At 35.6% G+C, this 19,201-nt stretch overlaps 1 protein-coding gene across 4 annotated transcripts in view; it reads left to right on the top strand.

The window, feature by feature from the left end:
- The window catches only part of LOC149927309 (uncharacterized), a 211,836-nt gene that overhangs the window by 153,656 nt on the left and 38,979 nt on the right, over positions 1 to 19,201 (top strand). For all 4 annotated transcript variants that reach the window (XM_090159308.1, XM_090159306.1, XM_090159307.1 and 1 more), the window contains 2 exons: positions 9,603 to 10,038; positions 11,542 to 12,024. In XM_090159308.1, coding sequence (XP_090015434.1) covers positions 9,603 to 10,038; positions 11,542 to 12,024 — 919 coding nt within the window. The remainder of the gene's footprint in view (positions 1 to 9,602; positions 10,039 to 11,541; positions 12,025 to 19,201) is intronic.

Here is a 19,201-nt window from a genome sequence, read left to right as displayed (position 1 = left end):
TCAATACCTTTAACGAAAACTAAATCCTTCGGTGATGAAATGAAATTGAAAAAACCCTAAACCGATAAAGGATTTCTCCTCGACTCTTTGTAATGGGTACATGTGAAACTTTTTCTCTTTTGGCTAATGTACGTTATTTACCAATTCTTCTCTAGCATATAAATTTATTTTTTCCCATCTTCTTCAAAGTCGTCGCGAATCGTCTCCCTTCGACCCATTTCTAAACCTATCAATTTTCTAACTCTTCTCCATTTCGCAGTATGTAGGAAACCAGATACACTTTTTCCCACCTTTATAGTCTGGCCACCAAATAAACAAGTTACTCAAACCATTATAGAGCTTCACGCATCTAATATACGGCATTAATGGGAGTAGAAACTAAATTGGAAAATTATCTACCAAACAAGGAGAACGCAGCTACTAGCCTTTAAAGACGCTAAACAAGTGCTGTGTACAAATTTCATTGGGCGAACCTTTACGCTGCCCGTTTTACGGGCTGGGGGAAGACAATTTCGGTATTTCCCCCTTCCGACGGCAGCAGACGATAATGCGTCTATCCAATGAAAAGTGTACGCAAGAAAATGTACGATTTTTGACGGGTTGCGTTCTCCTTGTATGGGGTGTTGTGTTTGTTGCTCATAGCTGCCAGCTTCTGTTAAACTTCGTGGTATAAATGTGAAATTTGTTGATTCATCTTAAATATAGTTATACTGCCTTTAATGACTAATTAGACTGATTAATATAGGAATGTATCGTTGCCTCTGAATTTCTTTACGTAAGTGGCGAAACCGAAAAATAGGTATAATAACAACTGCACAAGTTCGAAGATACTAGATACGCATTTTTGGTCGTGATAGGGATAGGTAGAAGTGTGTTAAGCGTTTTAGGGAAGCGAAGTTCGAAGATATCATTAAAAAACAGATGCTAATACTGATTTTTAAAAAATGGCCGCTCCATGTAATTCCTTCGCGCATGTGCAGAGTGAGCTACCGCATTTTTTAATCGGAATAGGGATACCCTAGAAGTGTGTTTTACGTTTTAGGTAAGCCGAAACGTTCTCGTTGCAAGGTTTCCCTGACGACAACAACAACAACAACGACGACGACGACGACGACAACAATACCATTCGTAGCAATAGTTCCATTCCATAAATATGGATGTGAAACTAAAATAATTGTCCTCGTAACGCTATAGCATCGGCGTCAGATGCGTCTTTTACCGAAAACCACCCCCACATTCTATATATAAAAAAATATCTATAATAATTTTAGCCCGGAGCCGAGGATAGGGTTATTTGAAGAGGTTTTTTTGAAAAACATATATTTAGGAAATTCCTTGTAGGAAATAGAGCGTTCCTGATGCAATTGTACCGAAAGATAGTCTTCCTTCGACGTTTCGCCAACAGGAAAAAAATTATACATAAAAAGCGTTAAAATTGCATCTAATTTTCGAGACTCGGTTAAATTAAAATTTTCAATACAAAATCTCGTTTCATATTTTATTATGTTTTTGATGGCCCGATAAATTTAATTTTGACGCTGCCACGCGCGGCTAGTTTTAAATTTAATATTTATTGTTGGTGCTTAATTGAAATTGATGTTTTTGTTGCTACCGTTTATTGGCGGACTTCTGGGCATACCCCGGTTGTCTTTATTATCTGGCAGTTACCCCAAAGAAATGATTTATAAAACCGCGCTATTTATTTTACGCTTTTTCCATCGGATAATTTGATTTTTGCGCCGGTTTCTTGGCGTATTTATGCGTGATTGAAAACGTGCCAAAGCTGTGAATATAATTCACGCTTAAATATAGGGCAGGTTGCTTGGTAAGCGAACAAAGAAATGGCGTGAAAAGTGCTTCAATATTTTGATTACGCATAAATTAATAGTTAGAAAATTTGGTCAAGTCTTCGGGTTTTTATTTTGGCCTAGCTTCGTTACCAAATACAGTTGAACATCCTCAACGCGTGTGTCATTAAAATGTTCATCAACTTGTTGAACCCACGAAAATCTGGTTAGGCGTCTTTTGATAAATTTGTGACCTCTGACACGACCTCGACTCGAGCTTTGACTGCACGTTAGCGTTTTCCTAAATTGTTCTTTAGTGTGATCAAGAATATATGTACTTTATTTAGGGAAAGTAATTCCACTGGCACGTATCAAGCATAATTTATTTTCTCCATTATAACAACAATATTGCAACGTTCAATTGACCGTGCACTATTAACACTATTTGGTGCCCTGTGCAAAGTAAAATTTGGGGCCCCTAAAAAAATTCAGACCTTACTTTTTGACTTCAAATAATAATATTAAAAAAATGGAAAAAACAATTTAATTCGAACACTTGGCACATGCCTTAATACGGCCCTGAGTAAGGTTCACAATTAAGAATACCTGTATTACCAGAAGTAAATGAACCGAAGTTATCGAAAAAACGCTCAGAATCGGAGGGCGTTTTCCTTATGAAAATGATGAGAAAATCGAGTCAAATAAAAGCTAATTTCCATCCCCGTCTTTTGACGCGATAAATTGCAGTTGTGAATTGTGGGTATAGCTATTTCTATGTATAAAAAATGGCTTCATAAAAACAAACGTTTTTTTTTCGGCTTAGGAGCGAACAAAATTTCAAATTCGAGGTCAAAGTGTAACTTCATAAGGAAAACGCCTCCAACATGGGGAGTATAGCAGTCTGATAAATTCGGTTCATTTACTTCTGGTATTACGTAAATAAAACTCTCCCTGTGGTTGGATTACCGCATTTTTACAACAGGCGTACCCGGAAATTCTCAACAAAAATTTAAAAGTGTGAAAATCGCCACATAGTAATTTATTCGAAATTAATAAACTATAATTAAATCTAATATTCAATTTCTAAAAGCGAATCTTCCTGTTGATGGAAACGTCACCTTCATTTGAACGAAATTTGAAAATAATTTTCGCGTTGAACTATATATATATAAAATAATCCGTAATATGGATATCCTAGTCTGTAATTAGTTTGCCAGCCGACCGCTACTGGGCTTAGTATCCCCAAAAATCCTTTATTTCCCGTTATAATTCGCGTATCTAATCTCCCGTGGTTCCTCCAGTCTGAATCTGGTGTCGGTCGGCGTACGGTAGCAACGCTCTTTTCTCTTGATGAGTTTTCTCGGCGGCATTGATCTCAATTACCCTCGGCGAACTTTTTAATTAATATTGAAGAGCTTAATCTACATTTTTATTTCTTATTTTTTAGCGCTCCCAGAAAAATCAAGTACAGCCTTTGAAAAAAATTAAATTTCGCCTGACATTTCCTTAAACAGTCGTCATTGTTATACGTGGGAAAAAAAAAACTAATTTATTCTTGTACGTTTTTGGAAATTTAAATCTAGTTTAAACGTACGTATTTCCTTTGATTTGTATATGGGGAATATATTTAGCAGATTTGAAGAAATTAACCGTACCCGATCACTGCCTTATTTTAACTATATCATTTGAGTTATTTATTTTTAGGTTTCAATATTTTTTTATAAGTAATATTTACAATGAGTTTATATATCTTAATTAAGGAAGTAATTTGGCCAGCTAACCCGATCTCGTCTGTTTCCCACAATATGACCACGAGAGTGCGCTGTTAGTGGGAGCCTCTTAAGTATAGGGTTCCAATGTTTTGTGGCATATCGGGGTAATTATTCCACCTTTCCAATTAGTGTTAGCTGTAAAACACGGAGACCAATTAAGAGTTTCTGTTTCCGCGCCATAGAAAATGATCTCTTTCGGATGGTATTCTTTAGAAAATGCTGTAAACAATGCTTTATTCGTGCCATTAATGTACAACATCTAGTTTTACAAATTACAAATTTATTCAATATATATTAACGAATCCTCCCTTCTGTAAATATATATATTTTTAACGAAATTATAATTGGGTAGTTTACTTCGTACAGGGCTCTGAACTGCTGGGTGGCATGGCTCTTATGTTTATCTAATGATGTTTTTAATCACAAATAATGGTCTTCTAAATTGCAATTCTACAAAATAGTTTCAACCTTTTCCATCGAAATTTAATGAAATATTTTTGAATTTCTTAAATTACAATTTGATGAAATATTTTTGAATTTCTTACATTGCAATTTGATGAAATATTTTTGAATTTCTTACATGGCAATTTGATGAAATATTTTTGAATTTCTTAAATTGCAATTTAATGAAATATTTTTGAATTTCTTAAATTACAATTTGATGAAATATTTTTGAATTTCTTAAATTACAATTTGATGAAATATTTTTGAATTTCTTAAATTACAATTTGATGAAATATTTTTGAATTTCTTAAATTACAATTTGATGATATTTAAACTTTTTAATTTTAATTCAATTATATATTTTCTACTTTTAAAATCTTAATCCAATTATATTTTATAATTTTTAAACCTTCATTCGATGATAGGTTTTTCAATTTCTTAAATCTAAATTCAGTACATATTTCTCATGTTTTTAAATCTGAATTAAGTGCATATTTCTCAATTTCTTAAATCTAAATTCAGTACATATTTCTCAATTTCTTAAATCTAAATTCAGTTAATATTTCTCAATTTTTTAAATCTGAATTCAGTGCATATTTCTCAATTTCTTAAATCTAAATTCAATATAAAAGAACTAATTTTTGTCATGGTGGTATTAAATAAAAATATATGAATTTATTACGGACAACTCATGAGATTGATTGTACTATTTTGAAAATACTTTAATAATTTTAAAACATTTTAAAAATAAACATACAAAATACTAAACGTGATGAAAAAAGACATCAGCGTTAAAGTATTTTCAAAATAGTACAATCAATCTCATGAGTTGTCCATAATAAATTCATATATTTTTTTAAATTAAATTCAATATATTTAGCAACTTTAAAAACTACGTTATTCATTTTCAAATAGTTTTAAAATATCATCTTAAAATAAACACGTACCCAAAAAATACAGTTGCACCCTTTGAAAAAAATGCTTTTGTATTATTTATAACCTCAACAAAGACCAATTAGTTTGTTTTCATTTATAAAAATAACCCCAAAAGTGTGTTTTCTGTCGCCTCTCTCTCCCGTCTATATTTATTACGGTCGGCTTCACCTTTTGAAGAAAAACGTGTGAAGACGCTCATGTTGATTTGACGTCTTTCCCACGGACACCATTTTTAGCGCCTTATAACCCAGCACTCCAATGCTCACGAATGTAACCTCTTGAAGAATTATTTGGCCCTTTTTTTAATTTAATTCGGTTTAAGGGGGGAGGGAGGGGTAAGCAAACTATAAATTAAAAATAAATTTGCTTAATAAATCCCTAAAAAGGATGTAATACTATTAAAGGGAGTTAAAAGTGGATATACCCGTTTTGTAGCGGGTTTGCAAACTTCGAGACGAGGTAAGCGCGCCTTCAAAGGAAAATAATACCTCGGCCAATTACGCGGCGCCACGGGTGGCGAAATTGCGCGTTTTTTAATAGTTTCCTAGATCGTCCGCTAGGTGGCGTAATCTCGCCGTATAAGAAGAGACTTTACAAGCTCGAACAATGATTTGGGGGATTCAACTTGTACCAAACCCGAAATTAAGTCGTAGAAGCATTATACTTCGTTCTCTCGCCTATAATTATTGTTTTTTATTGCCTTTAAATTGTTAAGTGGTCGCTTTCACGATAGGGGGAGCTGGCTACCGAGATATTTTCTTTATTCCAATCTAGTTTCTCAATAAATAATGCCCTATTTTTTTATTCGTATGTTGTGATATGGTCTTCCCCGTTTTCAAGTGATACGGTATTAGCGTGACTTTAGGATTTTAAAAGTCGCGTTTAAGTATACCTATACAAAAGGTGTTGAAGTTAATACTAAAAGAACGCCATCCCACGGATATTAAATAAAATAAGGGTTGCGTCCAAATTTATGTCGAATTGAAAATGTTTAAACAGGCGTGGTTGAATCTTGCTTCTTTAGATATTATTTATTACACGCGTTGTTTTTCCATTACCATTGTATTGTATTATCAGAAGTGTATAATATATATTTTGCGAGGAAAGTATCCACCATAGGCTCTCGCAAAATGCTTCAGAATACATTACTAAAGTTGCTTTTTACATCGGTAAAATATGGTTTTATAAATATGTAAATATCCTTAGGCAGTATTTATATTCCACATCGTTAGGTGGAGTACTAAACGTTTCAAAGCTGGTTTTTAATAGCAGCAGGATTTTTTAAAACTACCCAAAATTAACCAAAATTAAGATAAGATTGGTAATTATGTCACTCTTGGCAAATTTCTCAAAACCAATTTTACCACTATACCGAAAATGACTTCCAGTCCGAATTTTTTTGGGTAGATCTCAATTTTATAACTATCCTAATACGACAGAACGGCTCTCTTAAGTAAACCCTGTTTGGTAAGGCGAAAACCCCACTACGGCGAGCGTCGTCACAAAACAAATGGATTAGGCCTTGCATAGAATTAGTACTTCGACGCTTGCCGTAGCGGCGTTTTTGCCCTATTAAACCCAGTCGTGATGCGGTTGTACACTTTCCCGGTTTCATCGAGCGACTTAATTTTATTGCCTTTAAAGCAAGTGCATGCGTAGGAGGGTGGTGGAAAGCCCTTCGCTTGTTCCGGGATTTCGGAGTAGGGCAAGAAGAGTAAGGCTATGACGTCACTTTACTCCGATTCTGTGGTAGCGAATAGTTTGAGTTGGAGTAAAAACGTTTTTCCAAAATCGCTGTCTGCGGCCTTTTTAGCGGATAAATTCTGGCTAACAGACGACAAAATCCGATTTACTCCTTTACACCTCCTTTTCAGAAGGAGTAAACAGAGTAGCCCTAATACTCCGGAACAAGCGAATAGTTTCTGGGCCGGAGTAATTCTCATCACTGGAACAGGCGAATAAAACGTTTTAGGGTAGAAAGAGTACACTTTTAGTCCGAGAACAGGCGAAAAGAAACCACCCATAATCACCGTTAACCACCGCAATTTTTTAAGTAAAGGGGAAACCTAAGTACTCGGCGGAAAACACCCTTAATCAGTGGGAAGATAATTCTCACTGCCACAAACTGAGATCGAATCCGGCTCCTTTTTCCGAGGGGTAAGACACTCTGCGAACTCGGTGTACACTGCCGTACCTTTGACCGTGCTAATTGGAACTCGCAAACTCTTGAAAATATGTACCTTTAACAGTGCTAAATGCACGAACTCGGTGTACAGATTATCTGAGACTGTCTTACCCCTCGCCTTTTTCTGCGAGGCGAAAGTGCTAACCACTACGCCACCCCACTATATTTATACTTCTATCGTAAGAGATATATTATGTACTTCTGATCTAACTGACTCGTCTTTGCGTGTGCCTTAAGGCGTTAACTGTATTGAATTCGCGAAAGTTCAAGTGCCTCGGTCCGAACTTGTGACCAATTAATAGTGCGTTAACACCGGACACCGGAACTTTCTAGGAAAAGGTCTAAAAAAATGCTCCGCTATAATTCTTAGCGCTGTTGTATAAATATTCGATTTAATTTGCGGTAGATATTTTCTTCGTTCACCGTTCCGCGCTCTGTCTCTGTAGCTGACTAACATTGTAAGTTCTCACGGATGTTTCCACCGTAATTAGCTGTTTATTTTATCAGAAAGTGATAACGTCGTGTGACTGCTACGTAAAAGCGAATGTGAGAGGGAAAACTAACTATATAGGTCTACTGGAATGCGGCTCCATCAACGCCGCGTTCCAACCTGACTAAAAATACCTGCATTTATTTGAACACGTTTGTGTTAGGTTTATGGCCCTGTAGATGTCGGTGGCAAAAAGTCGTCGCGATCGGTTCGGAACTATGTGGCTGGTCCTTTTTTTCTCTGGGACAACGGTCCCAAATACCGTGATTTCTGGTGTCCAAATATCCAATATTTTTCCTTTTTTTAATTGAATCAAGAAGGAATTACCGATAAACACGTAGAGCTTTTACAGGGTTGCCACACATCAGGGAAAAGTCAGGGAATTTTAAAATGGACCTAAAAAGTCAGGGAATTTTAAGAATTGGTAAAAATTCAGAGAAAAGTCAGGGAATTCAATTTTATCTTGGCACTTTTTGAAGGTAATTTAACTCTAGTTCTATGACAAATTCCACGACTATCATCTATTTCCTTAATTGAATGTTTGGCTAATTTTTTCAACATCGCAATAACCTTTTTACTGAAATATAAGTTCATCTAAATTTATTAACTTCTGATAAAAGTAAAATATAAAAGAAAAATTTAGGCCTTAATAAGTCAGGGCAAACAGGGAATTTGAATCTGAAAATTTTGCGGCAACCCTGTTCCAAACATTGGTCAGGACTATCACCTAGTCCCTATAGAATATCTAAAAGTCAATTTTTTTTAAAAATCCCTAAACACGCTAAAATTGGGGTTTATTCCCTAAAGTACTCAATAAATCACCAGAATGAGAATTTGTTTAGTTTATTAATCGTTAAAATAATAGTTAGAAATTAGTGATAAATAAAAGTAAATTTTCTGGGATAGTTTAGTTTAAATTAAATGTCTTTTTACATGGACCCTATTTTTAAATTGATAGATTTATAGAAATAAATGGTAATAAATTTTATTAGTTTGCTTTATTTTCATTTAAAATGAAACTCGAAAAAAGGCTTCCGACCCCAATCAACTTCGTGCTGGTTGATTTACATAATGTATATTTTGTTTTAATTTAAACTAATTGGAACTAATGCTTGATTGATATTTTCCGCTCACAAAACGCTCCGAAATCGATCAATAATTAAGTTCATATTTTGTTTGATTTTCGTCGGCTTGGCCATTGTTAAATTAAAAAAATAAATTCAATAATGGAAACAAAGAATAAATAAAATCCAATTTATTTACGTAATAAATACAAGAATTTTAAATTAAAGTTTAACTAAATTTTTCAGGGTTGGAAAAAAGCCGGCTTTTTTTGAAAAAATCCAGACCAGTGGTTTTAATTGGCTATAACCGTTTTTTTTCGGTTATAACTAGCTAAAATATAAACAGTACCTTTTACTTATGTAAGTAGAAATTGTCTGCAGTTATTGTCGTAAATAAGAAACTAAACAAATAAAGCGAAATAACTATATAAAATAACTGAACTCTTTTGATTTCCTCGGGAAATTCCCCCTAGTTTTTGTGTATGACAGAAGCGAGGCAGCGAACTTTGGAACTTACCGAAAAACTGGTAAAAGTAAACCGGTTTCTAAATATGAAACAAAAAATAAACTAAATTTCTAAATAAAAACTATTAATTTACTAAAATATTCATATTGTAATTTTTTTTAAAAAAGCCACAAAAATCTGGATTTTTTCAAGTGGCTATAACCGGTTTTAACCAGGTGGCTATAACAGTATGGCTGGTTCTATGCCAACCCTGAAATTTTTCGATTACAAAGTTGACCGAAATTATGATCCTTTTAAATAAAGAATAGTTTTTCTAAATTTAGTCTATTGACAAAAAAACTGATCCAAAAAATAATTTGACATAGTGACCGTTCTAAGTAGCCGACTTGAAAGCGCAAATCTAGCGATAAAATTCCAAACTCTCTAATATTTTTCTCTTCCTCTTTCTTTTGGTACAGAGAGACGGCGTTGAGGGCGCTACTAGCGTCTCGTTCGAAGCAACGTCGCCGGGCATCGGTGGCGCCGATTATGAAGCGTGTCAGCTCGGAGGACTCAGTTCGGGCCGACAATGCCGAAGACGCGGCTTACGCGAAAGTGAAAGAAATCCAAGTCCGGCCAACGAGCGCGGCGTCGAGAATAAGTGGCGGGGTTGGCCCCTGTGTTACGACCGCCGTTTGCTGGTGCATCTGGGAGAGCTAGATTCGGGACTGCAACGTCGGGGTGACTTCTACTTTTACCTTCGAGCGACGAAATCCGCGCCCCAGCTGTCGCCGGTTGACTTCTTGGCGTTGACCTTACGTTACCGGGACCAGTCGGGTTCCTTCCGGGACGAGACGGTCGCGGATTACCCGGCCTTCTTGGAGATCATGGAGTGGAGCGCCATCGCCGATTCCGGTTAGTATCCGCGACGTTTGTCGCATTGTTCGTTAAGCCTCGTCCTTCTTTTCTGTCGCGTTTTAATGATTGAGGGTTCCACGTGTCGAGGGCGGATGCTTCCACTTTCCGAATTTCCCGAGCGTGACCGCTTTTCCCGATGAGCCTCGCGTTTCGTTACTTTTCTGCCATTTTACTCTTTTTAAGGGTTGGGCCAATTCGAAACGCTTTTTCGAACTTCACGCTTGTCGCGTCTTCTCTTATTTTTTCAATTATTTTTTTGAAATTTATTTTAAAATTGGGGAATGGGGGGTAGTGAGGCTCTGGGTTACGTGCAAGGATGACTAACTGTGTTAGAGACGCGCCTTTTAATTGTTGGAAATGGTGGCCAACTGTCTTTGCTTAAGGCGGGACTTTTTCTGGTATGTCGGAATGTACGATATTGATATTATGGACTGGAGTGGTTGTTTCAATCAAAACGATTGTGTTGGGGTAAGAACTAGGTTAAGGTAAGGGGTTAGGGTCGATTGCGGATTTTGTTTACTATCTCAGTGTATTTATGTTTAGATTTGTGAATTTCGTACGAGAGGCTAACCATTAACTAAAAATGTGTACACCGATTACAAGTATTTGAAACTGATTACACATTTTAGTAATGCTAAATCTGTAAGCAGTAAACTAATCGTTAAAGGGTTGTACTCCAATTTCAGCATTTGAAACTGATTACCTCTTTTAGTAATGTCAAATTTGTAAGCAGTAACCTAATCGTTACAGGGTTGTACTCCAATTTCAGCATTTGAAACTGATTACAGGGTGGCCACGGTACCTGGCAGGGTTCGTACACGACCTGGAATACCTGGAAAACCTGGAAAAGTCAGGGAATTTGAAAATGTTTCCAAAAGGTCAGGGAAAAGTCAGGGAATTTGAAAATGATTCCAAATGGTCAGGGAATAGTCAGGGAAATTTAAAATGACCCCAAAAAAATCCGGCCTATAATTTTTCAAATATGTATTAAAAATTCATAATAAATATTTTTCAAGATTTTACCTCAAAACGTAAATTAATTCTACAAAAATGGTCAGGGAAATTTTTCAATTTGGTCAGAAAAAACCTGGAAATGTCAGGGAATTTAATCCCGGAAATTTTGTACGAACCCTGCCTGGAAAAGTCAAGGAATTTGAATATGGATCTAAAAATCAGGGAAATGTCTGGAAATTTTAAAAATTAGTCTTAAATTCAGGGAAATGTCAGTGAATTTAATTTCGGTTGCAAATAGGAATTGTTTACTAAAATATAGGTTAACAAAATACCAAATCTTAGCACTAAATAAGTCAGGGAAAATCTCCGAAGATGGTCAGGGAAAACCTGGAAAAGTCATGGAATTTGTTTGTTTAAAAACTGTGGCAACCCTGGATTACGTCTTTTAGTAATGTGAAATCTGTAATCAGTAACGTTTCTACAAGCTTGTACTCCAATTACGGCGCAAAGTAATCAGTCTCTAAAATTCTCAATTTCTTTTGGCAGATGGTCCGGTCGAAGTGGAGAATTCCAAAAGCGTGACTCCCCCCAGTGGTTCAACCGGGTTCGGTGAGTCTGACGACCTGCGCGTGTCCTCCGTGTTGAAGAATCTCTTGGTGGCGGTCGAACGCGGCATCGAACGTTTGGAATGGGACAAAATGAAAGTGATAACTCCTCCAACTTGCGAAAGAATTTTAAGACAGAATCCGGGTCGTCGGTGCGAGCCGGGTCGTACCAACACGGTCACCGGGTTAAGACTATCGGTGGACACTCGCGACTGTTCGGTGCAAACCTCACCCACCGAAGAACTGGAACGACTAGTCGGTGCCATCGAGAACGACCCCAAGTGCCTCGCGACCGACCCGAAGGACACCGACCCCGAACGAGTGACGCGCGATCAAAATAGTCCGACTGACTCGAAAATGTCCGACCCCAATGACGCGCTGACGACCGATTCCAATTCGTCCTCGTCTAGAGACGAAGCCACGGGTAAGCGAACAATTTTTATTTCAATTAAACTTATTGGGGTCATTAGCTACCGATTACAAGCTGCCACTATCTTCTAGGGCCACCGTATCGGATGTCCCCTTCTCGCCAAATTTATGGCGAGATTGCGGTAATATTTTGGGAATTTCGGTTAAAACTCCGTTATCGTCTTTGACCAAGTTTTTTCGAGGTTTTTTCCTCGCTTAAAAATCTTAGTAATTGATACGTTAAACTTCTAGAGTTTAAAAACCTCAAGGTATTCCCGTTTTTTTCTACGGTGTCATTTAAGTGATGAACCCTGTTGCTTTGGGACTAAGCACCATCCCTTGAAACGTGAAGGTGTACCCTCTTTTAGGTGTTAGCGGCAACTACACGTTCGCGTTTAAACTCGGGGTGCTTAAATCTGTTTTTTATACGGTGTCATAAATTATGAACTCTGTTGCTTCAATCAGACTAAGCACCATCCCTTGAAACGTGAACGTGTACACTCTTTTAAATATTAGCGGAACTACACGTTCACGTTTAAACTCGGGGTGCTTAATCCGTTTTTTTTACGGTGTCATATAAGTTATGAACTCTGTTGCTTCAATCAGACTAAGCACCATCCCTTGGAACGTAACGTCACAACGTGTACACTCTTTTAAATATTAGCGGAACTACACGTTCACGTTTAAACTCTGGGTGCTTACACCTATTTTTTATACTGTGTTGCTTTAATCAGACTAAGCACCATCCCTTGGAACGTGAACGTGTACACTCTTTTAAATATTAGCGGGAACTAATACGTTGTTCGCGTTTAAACTCTGGATGCTTAAACTCTGTTATGTATGAGATTTTATTTTGAAAGGAACTTTAGGTTGAGTGTTGGAATCTAGCCCCAGTCTGCAAACTTGTTTTGGGAATATAATTAAAAGATGCCTTTGAAACCTCAGAGCGTTCCCGCGCGGATACAAACAAAATGATGTAATGGAAGAGAGAAAACCGCGAATTTAGTTGGGCGTGGCGCGTCATTTGTGACGTAATCTTGGTAACAGCGCCTCTCAGCGTCCATACTAATGAATTGGGAATATTTTTAAACCGTTCTTTTTGGCCGTTGTCAAAATCCTTTTTTTCCCAATTTGATTTTCTGTTACATATTTTCCGTCGATAGTAAAGGTATAATAATAAAAATATATCTTGTCAGGATGTCTAGGGTATAAAGGGGTATCGCGTTCGATTCTTTTAGTTCGCTGACAGACGAGTCTAACTGGATTCGGGCTGAATTTGCCTAACAAATTCGCAGTGACGTTGATTGAAAGGGGTTGTGCCCTCCGTACTCAACAGATGGCGTTACAATCGTTCACTTTTTAACACGCTGACACCTTCCTATATCTTTATATTTAAATTTAGATAACTATTTATATTTGTATATTTAATTTTACCATTGTTATTATTTACTTTTACCACTGTTATTTACTTTTACCATTATTAATATTACCTTTTACAATTATTATTATTTTATACAAAATGTTATATTTACTTTTACCACTGTTATTTACTTTTACCATTATTAATATTACCTTTTACAATTATTATTATTTTATACAAAATGTTATATTTACTTTTACCATTATTATTATTTTAAACAAAATGGTATATTTACTTTTACCATTATTATTATTAACTTTTACCATTATTATTATTAACTTTTACCATTATTATTAACAACTTTTACCATTATTATTATTAACTTTTACCATTATTATTATTAACTTTTACCATTATTATTATTATTAACTTTTACCATTATTATTATTAACTTTTACCATTATTATTATTATTATTAACTTTTACCATTATTATTATTATTAACTTTTACCATTATTATTATTATTATTAACTTTTACCATTATTATTATTATTATTATTATTAACTTTTACCATTATTATTATTATTATTATTATTATTATTATTAACTTTTACCATTATTATTATTATTATTATTATTATTAACTTTTACCATTATTATTATTATTAACTTTTACCATTATTATTATGATGAACTTTTACCATTATTATTATTATTATTATTATTAACTTTTACCATTATTATTATTAACTTTTACCATTATTATTATTATTAACTTTTACCATTATTATTATTATTAACTTTTACCATTATTAATATTATTAACTTTTACCATTATTATTATTAACTTTTACCATTATTATTATTATTATTATTATTAACTTTTACCATTATTATTATTATTATTAACTTTTACCATTATTATTATTATTATTTTAAACAAAATGGTATATTAACTTTTACCAATATTATTATTTTAAACAAAATGGTATATTTACTTTTACCATTATTAATATTATAATTTTAAACAAAATGGGTGTTTTTTTATTTGGGAAAAAGTGCCTTTTCGAATGAATGAAAAGGTATTGCTTTCCCCATTGTACGAAGCCAGCTGTTACGGCGTGGGCTAGCTGACTGTTCTTTGTATGGTAGAAGCGTCACTTTCCAACCCCCGCATGTGACGTATAAAGCCGGCTGTTTTGAGGTTACCAAGGCTTAGTTTTTATTTAAAAAATGAACGCTCCAAAAGGGAGGCCCGTTATCCGTTCTTTTTCGCTTTAATTCCAATCGACCGTTAAATGGCTCGATTCGAAATGTACGCCCTTTTAAGCGAGCGCCTCCTGGCGTAATTTTTTCTACATTAAAGGATTGTTTGGTTAATCCGACGGCGACAGACTCTCTTTCTACTCATTGGCAAGTTTTTTTTTTCGCGTCTCAATGGTGTGGCGTCGTACTTCCCGCGTTACTTAATGCCAGCGACATTTTTACGTAACTTACCCTCTCTATTTTACCAAATGTTAACTTTACCCCTATACAAGCATCTGATCGTATTTAACCCCCCCCCTTAAGAATGAGTCATATCATAAGTTACATTACGCAATATAAGTATGGCCATTGAAATTTTGAAACCTTGTAAAACCGATTCTCAAAAGTAAAATTTTAATTATCAAAATAGCAATAAATTAATTAATATTAGCATTAAATAACACCGAAATGATTTTTAGAGTTAATGCGCAATCATGGCTTACTTCAGCAAAGAGCCCCTAGAGTCGAAATATACTACTAACAAAGTGGATAATATAGCAATTAGCATAAACTAATATCAATAGTCAAAATTGCAGCCAGAGATTCAATCAGGAACTCTGGATTTTCTCCTATATCGGCAGATTTCCGAGAACAGCCAGAATTCCCACTGTTTGAATTTCTAGCTGAAATCTTGGATTCCAACGGAAGTCCGAACGTAAAAGATGTTTCCAATAATTATGAAGAATTTAACTATAAATATAGGGCACCCTGGATGTATATTAGCATAAAATAACACCGTAATGATTTCGAGCTATTGCGTAATCTTTGTTTAGTTCAGCACAGAACGGCCTAGTGTCGAAATAATACCGTCCAAGTCCGATAATATGCTACAGTTCAGGTGAGAGTAGCAGCTAAGAGCAACAAACACAAGGAGAACGCAGCTAGCCTTTAAACACGCTAACGCAGGGTTGTGTACAAATTTCATTGGACGAACCTTAACGCTGAACGTTTTACGGGCTGGGGGGGGGGAAGACAATTTCCGAATTTACCCCTTCCGACGGCAGCAGGCCCTAAAGCGTCTAACCAATTAAAAATGTACGCGAGAAAATGCATGAATTTTGACGCGTTGCGTTCTCCTTTTGTGAGGTGCTGTGTTTGTTGCTCCTAGGTAGCAGCGTCAAAAAAAATTCGGTTAATAATAGGAACTGAATGAAAAGAGACTTAAAACGGTTTTAAAATTCACAATTAACTTCTATTTAATAGGAACTGACATACTTATTGTAATTATGTTACTTATGGTCGTACGCTATAAACTTTTTACCGAATAAAATGACGAATAAAATGAGGCGACAGTTGCTACTTTTAGGGGGGATTTTTTTAAGCTTTTATATCTTGTTAATGGTTTAAAGCTATATATAGCAGCGCACCCTAGTGGATTAGACGCGCTGGATTAAGTTTAAATTTCCCCCATCCTTGTAACGTTGGTATTTTTTTAGTTTTTTAGTACTTTTGGGGTGACGAGCGTGGACACGCGTGTTCGCAACTCCGATTGAGCCGTCCGGATTTCTGCGGTGTGTCATCCGATGTAAGGGATCCGTCCCTTAATCCCCGAGAGGAGTGTCGGCTCGGTCCTGGGCCTCTGAGGGGGTCCTACTAGTTTCGAAATCGTCCCGCTGAGCGACGATTTTTGATCAATTTCTCCTTTGATAACGTTGTCTTGGGTGTTAAACTTTGACCCCGATTTTGGCGCACCCCTCTACGACAACTCTTTAACGACTTATTCCCAGCTTAACTAAAAGCTTTTTTCTTCACGTTCGAGGTGCATTACGGAAAGGGTGTTTCGTACGTATATAAGTTGCTTCGGTCTCCCGAGAGATTAACCGAAAGTCGTTTCTAGAATAACTCGTTCCAGCTTTAATAATCAGACAAAATTGAAAGCTTTTTCGTGTTTAAATACTTGGGGAAAATTTCCCCCTTAAAACCGTTTACCGTGTCGGTATTTATAATTTTTGCGTGGGGTATCATGTTTCTGGCTTAATTTATGGCAGTTAGGCCTCACTTTTTAAAATGAATCATGCCTAGATAGACTTACTTAATCATGGTAATGGCTATACACCCTTCAAAATATGCCTTTGTTGCCCAATTTTCCGGTTAGCCATTAAATATCGTCTTACCAAAAGTATATAAAATGTATTTTAGAGATAAGTATCTATATCCCTATTTAAATTTGTTAGCATTGTAACCCGGTCACCTGAATTAATGGCTTTAAAAGTCGCTCGATGAAGTAGGCCTAAGGTGGTGCTTTGGGTATCATTAGCCTAGCTGGTTATTATTATTATACTTATGTACCTTCATAAGTGTGCTGATTTTACAAAATAGAGTAGTAGCACTCCGTAGCTTTGGCCATGGCCGCCATTTTGGTCACAATTTTTTATCTATAGGAAAGAGCATGGGTGACGTACTAGGACGTCACAGTGTCATTACTCTATAACTTTCGTAATGTGGTGTATATTTCGAAAAAATCGAATTAAAAAGTCGATACAATTTGGAAACAGATTTCTAAATCTTAAGAAATCTATGATTTTGAAAAACCATCGAAAATAAACTTCGATAATCAAAAATATTCCGAAAAAAACATATTTTTAAAAATAAAAGATAATTTTAGGAATTATAAAATCATTTCAAATAACAAATCTGTACACACCGTTTAAATCTACCGTAATCCGTAAAAAATTCAGAAAGTTATGGCTTGTACAAATAAAAATCTGGAAATCTTTTTAAATCGAATCAGAAAATATATAATTTCTCGCCTTAGTAAGAAAAATAGTACGACGAAATTCGTTATTGTGATTTTCTAAATGTTGACGAGAAACTAACTCCCATTGAAAACTACCTCAAGCTTGCCATATTTCAATTTAATTGTTTCAATTTAACAGCCTAGATAATAATAAACTTCTGATATTAAATAATATCCAAGGTTAAAATTTTGTAAGTCGAAACTAAAATATAAATCTTAACACATGGTAAATCACAATAAATGTATAGAAATATTTCGAAATTTTCCTAGTAAACAAAGATAAATATTTTTTGTCTAAAGGATAAACTGGTAATTATTATTATTAAGCAGACCTAAACGAAGACAAAACTTTAAAAATTGCTCAATTGAGGGGTAGAGGCTTTCGTACAACCCGTATGTCAGTACTACTACACTTAAAACAATATAAACCGTCAAAATATACAAGAATAACCGCCATAATAAATATGGGAAAAGTATTTTTGCTTCTCTAAGCGTTTTGTACGAATGTTTTTTTTGGCCTTCCAGATAAATAACTTTCTTTCGTCAATGGATAATTCAACGCAGATTTTTCCGTGGTTTCACGACTTCCTTCGCGAATAACTAACAATTGAGTCGTCAGGGGGCGTTGGTTGATGCCCCCCCCCCCGTCCCTTCCGTAGGTTTCTTTTTATGTAATAATCATTTCTTGCGCCCCCCAGTTTCTCCGTAGTAGCTTAGTAGGGTTTTCTAGATTTGGGCTGACGATGAAGTTCAGAGCGGGGCTGTCTCTCTCGAAATCCGTCAGTGACTCATAACTCGGGAATTATCAGCTCCGGATGTTCCGAGGCGGCCATCCCCGCGTTAACCCTAATTTCGATGTTCTTAGGAAGGCGACGGGGTAGGGTGAAGTATGCGTGGAGGAAACGTTACGATCGCGTCACGGTTAAGTCGCAACCTCCGTCTTTCCCCTTTTCTGTCTTCCCCCATATGGACCGCGTAACTTGTATTTCTTCTACCGCTCACCAGGGGCGCACGCGTCATTAAGTTTTCTATATCGCGGCCGGTGATTGTATTTTTATTTCTCCGCAGCTGATTCAAGGTATAAGGTTAATGGTTGCGTATCGGCAACCTCTATTTTGCTTAATATGGCGGCCGTGTATCGAAGGCTGTGTAGTTTAACGGGGGGCCACTAGCTAGGCAGTACAGATTTTATGACGTCATGTGAAAGTTACCGTTACTACACTCATAGTATTTGACATGTTTTGGGTACTTGGATATAAATATCCTAGTATTTTCGAAAGCATTGCGTATCTTAAGCTGAATTTTGGTGCTATATTATTTTATATTTGAAGATTATTTATCCAATATTATCCTATATTTGAGGAATTTTAGTTCAATATTGTCCTATATTTGAGGAATTGTGGGCCTATATTACCCTATATTTGAGGAATTGTGGGCCTATATTATCCTATATTTGAGGAATTGTGGGCCTATATTACCCTATATTTGATTAATTGTGGGCCTATATTAACCTATATTTGATTAATTGTGGGCCTATATTATCCTATATTTGATTAATTGTGGGCCTATATTATCCTATATTTGATTAATTGTGGGCCTATATTATCCTATTTGATTAATTGTGGGCCTATATTATCCTATAGTTGAGGAATTGTGGGCCTATATTAATATCCTATTGATGAAATTTGGTCATATGTTATCCTATATTTGACGAAATTTTCTCGTATATTATCCTATATTTGAAGAATTGTGGGTCATATATCTCATATTTGAGATGAGGTCCTATATT

This window comes from Leiobunum rupestre, chromosome 9 (assembly GCF_980474605.1).
Source record: "Leiobunum rupestre chromosome 9, qqLeiRupe1.1.hap1, whole genome shotgun sequence".
Classification (NCBI taxonomy): domain Eukaryota; kingdom Metazoa; phylum Arthropoda; class Arachnida; order Opiliones; family Sclerosomatidae; genus Leiobunum; species Leiobunum rupestre.
This window is presented reverse-complemented; position numbering and strand designations above follow the sequence as displayed.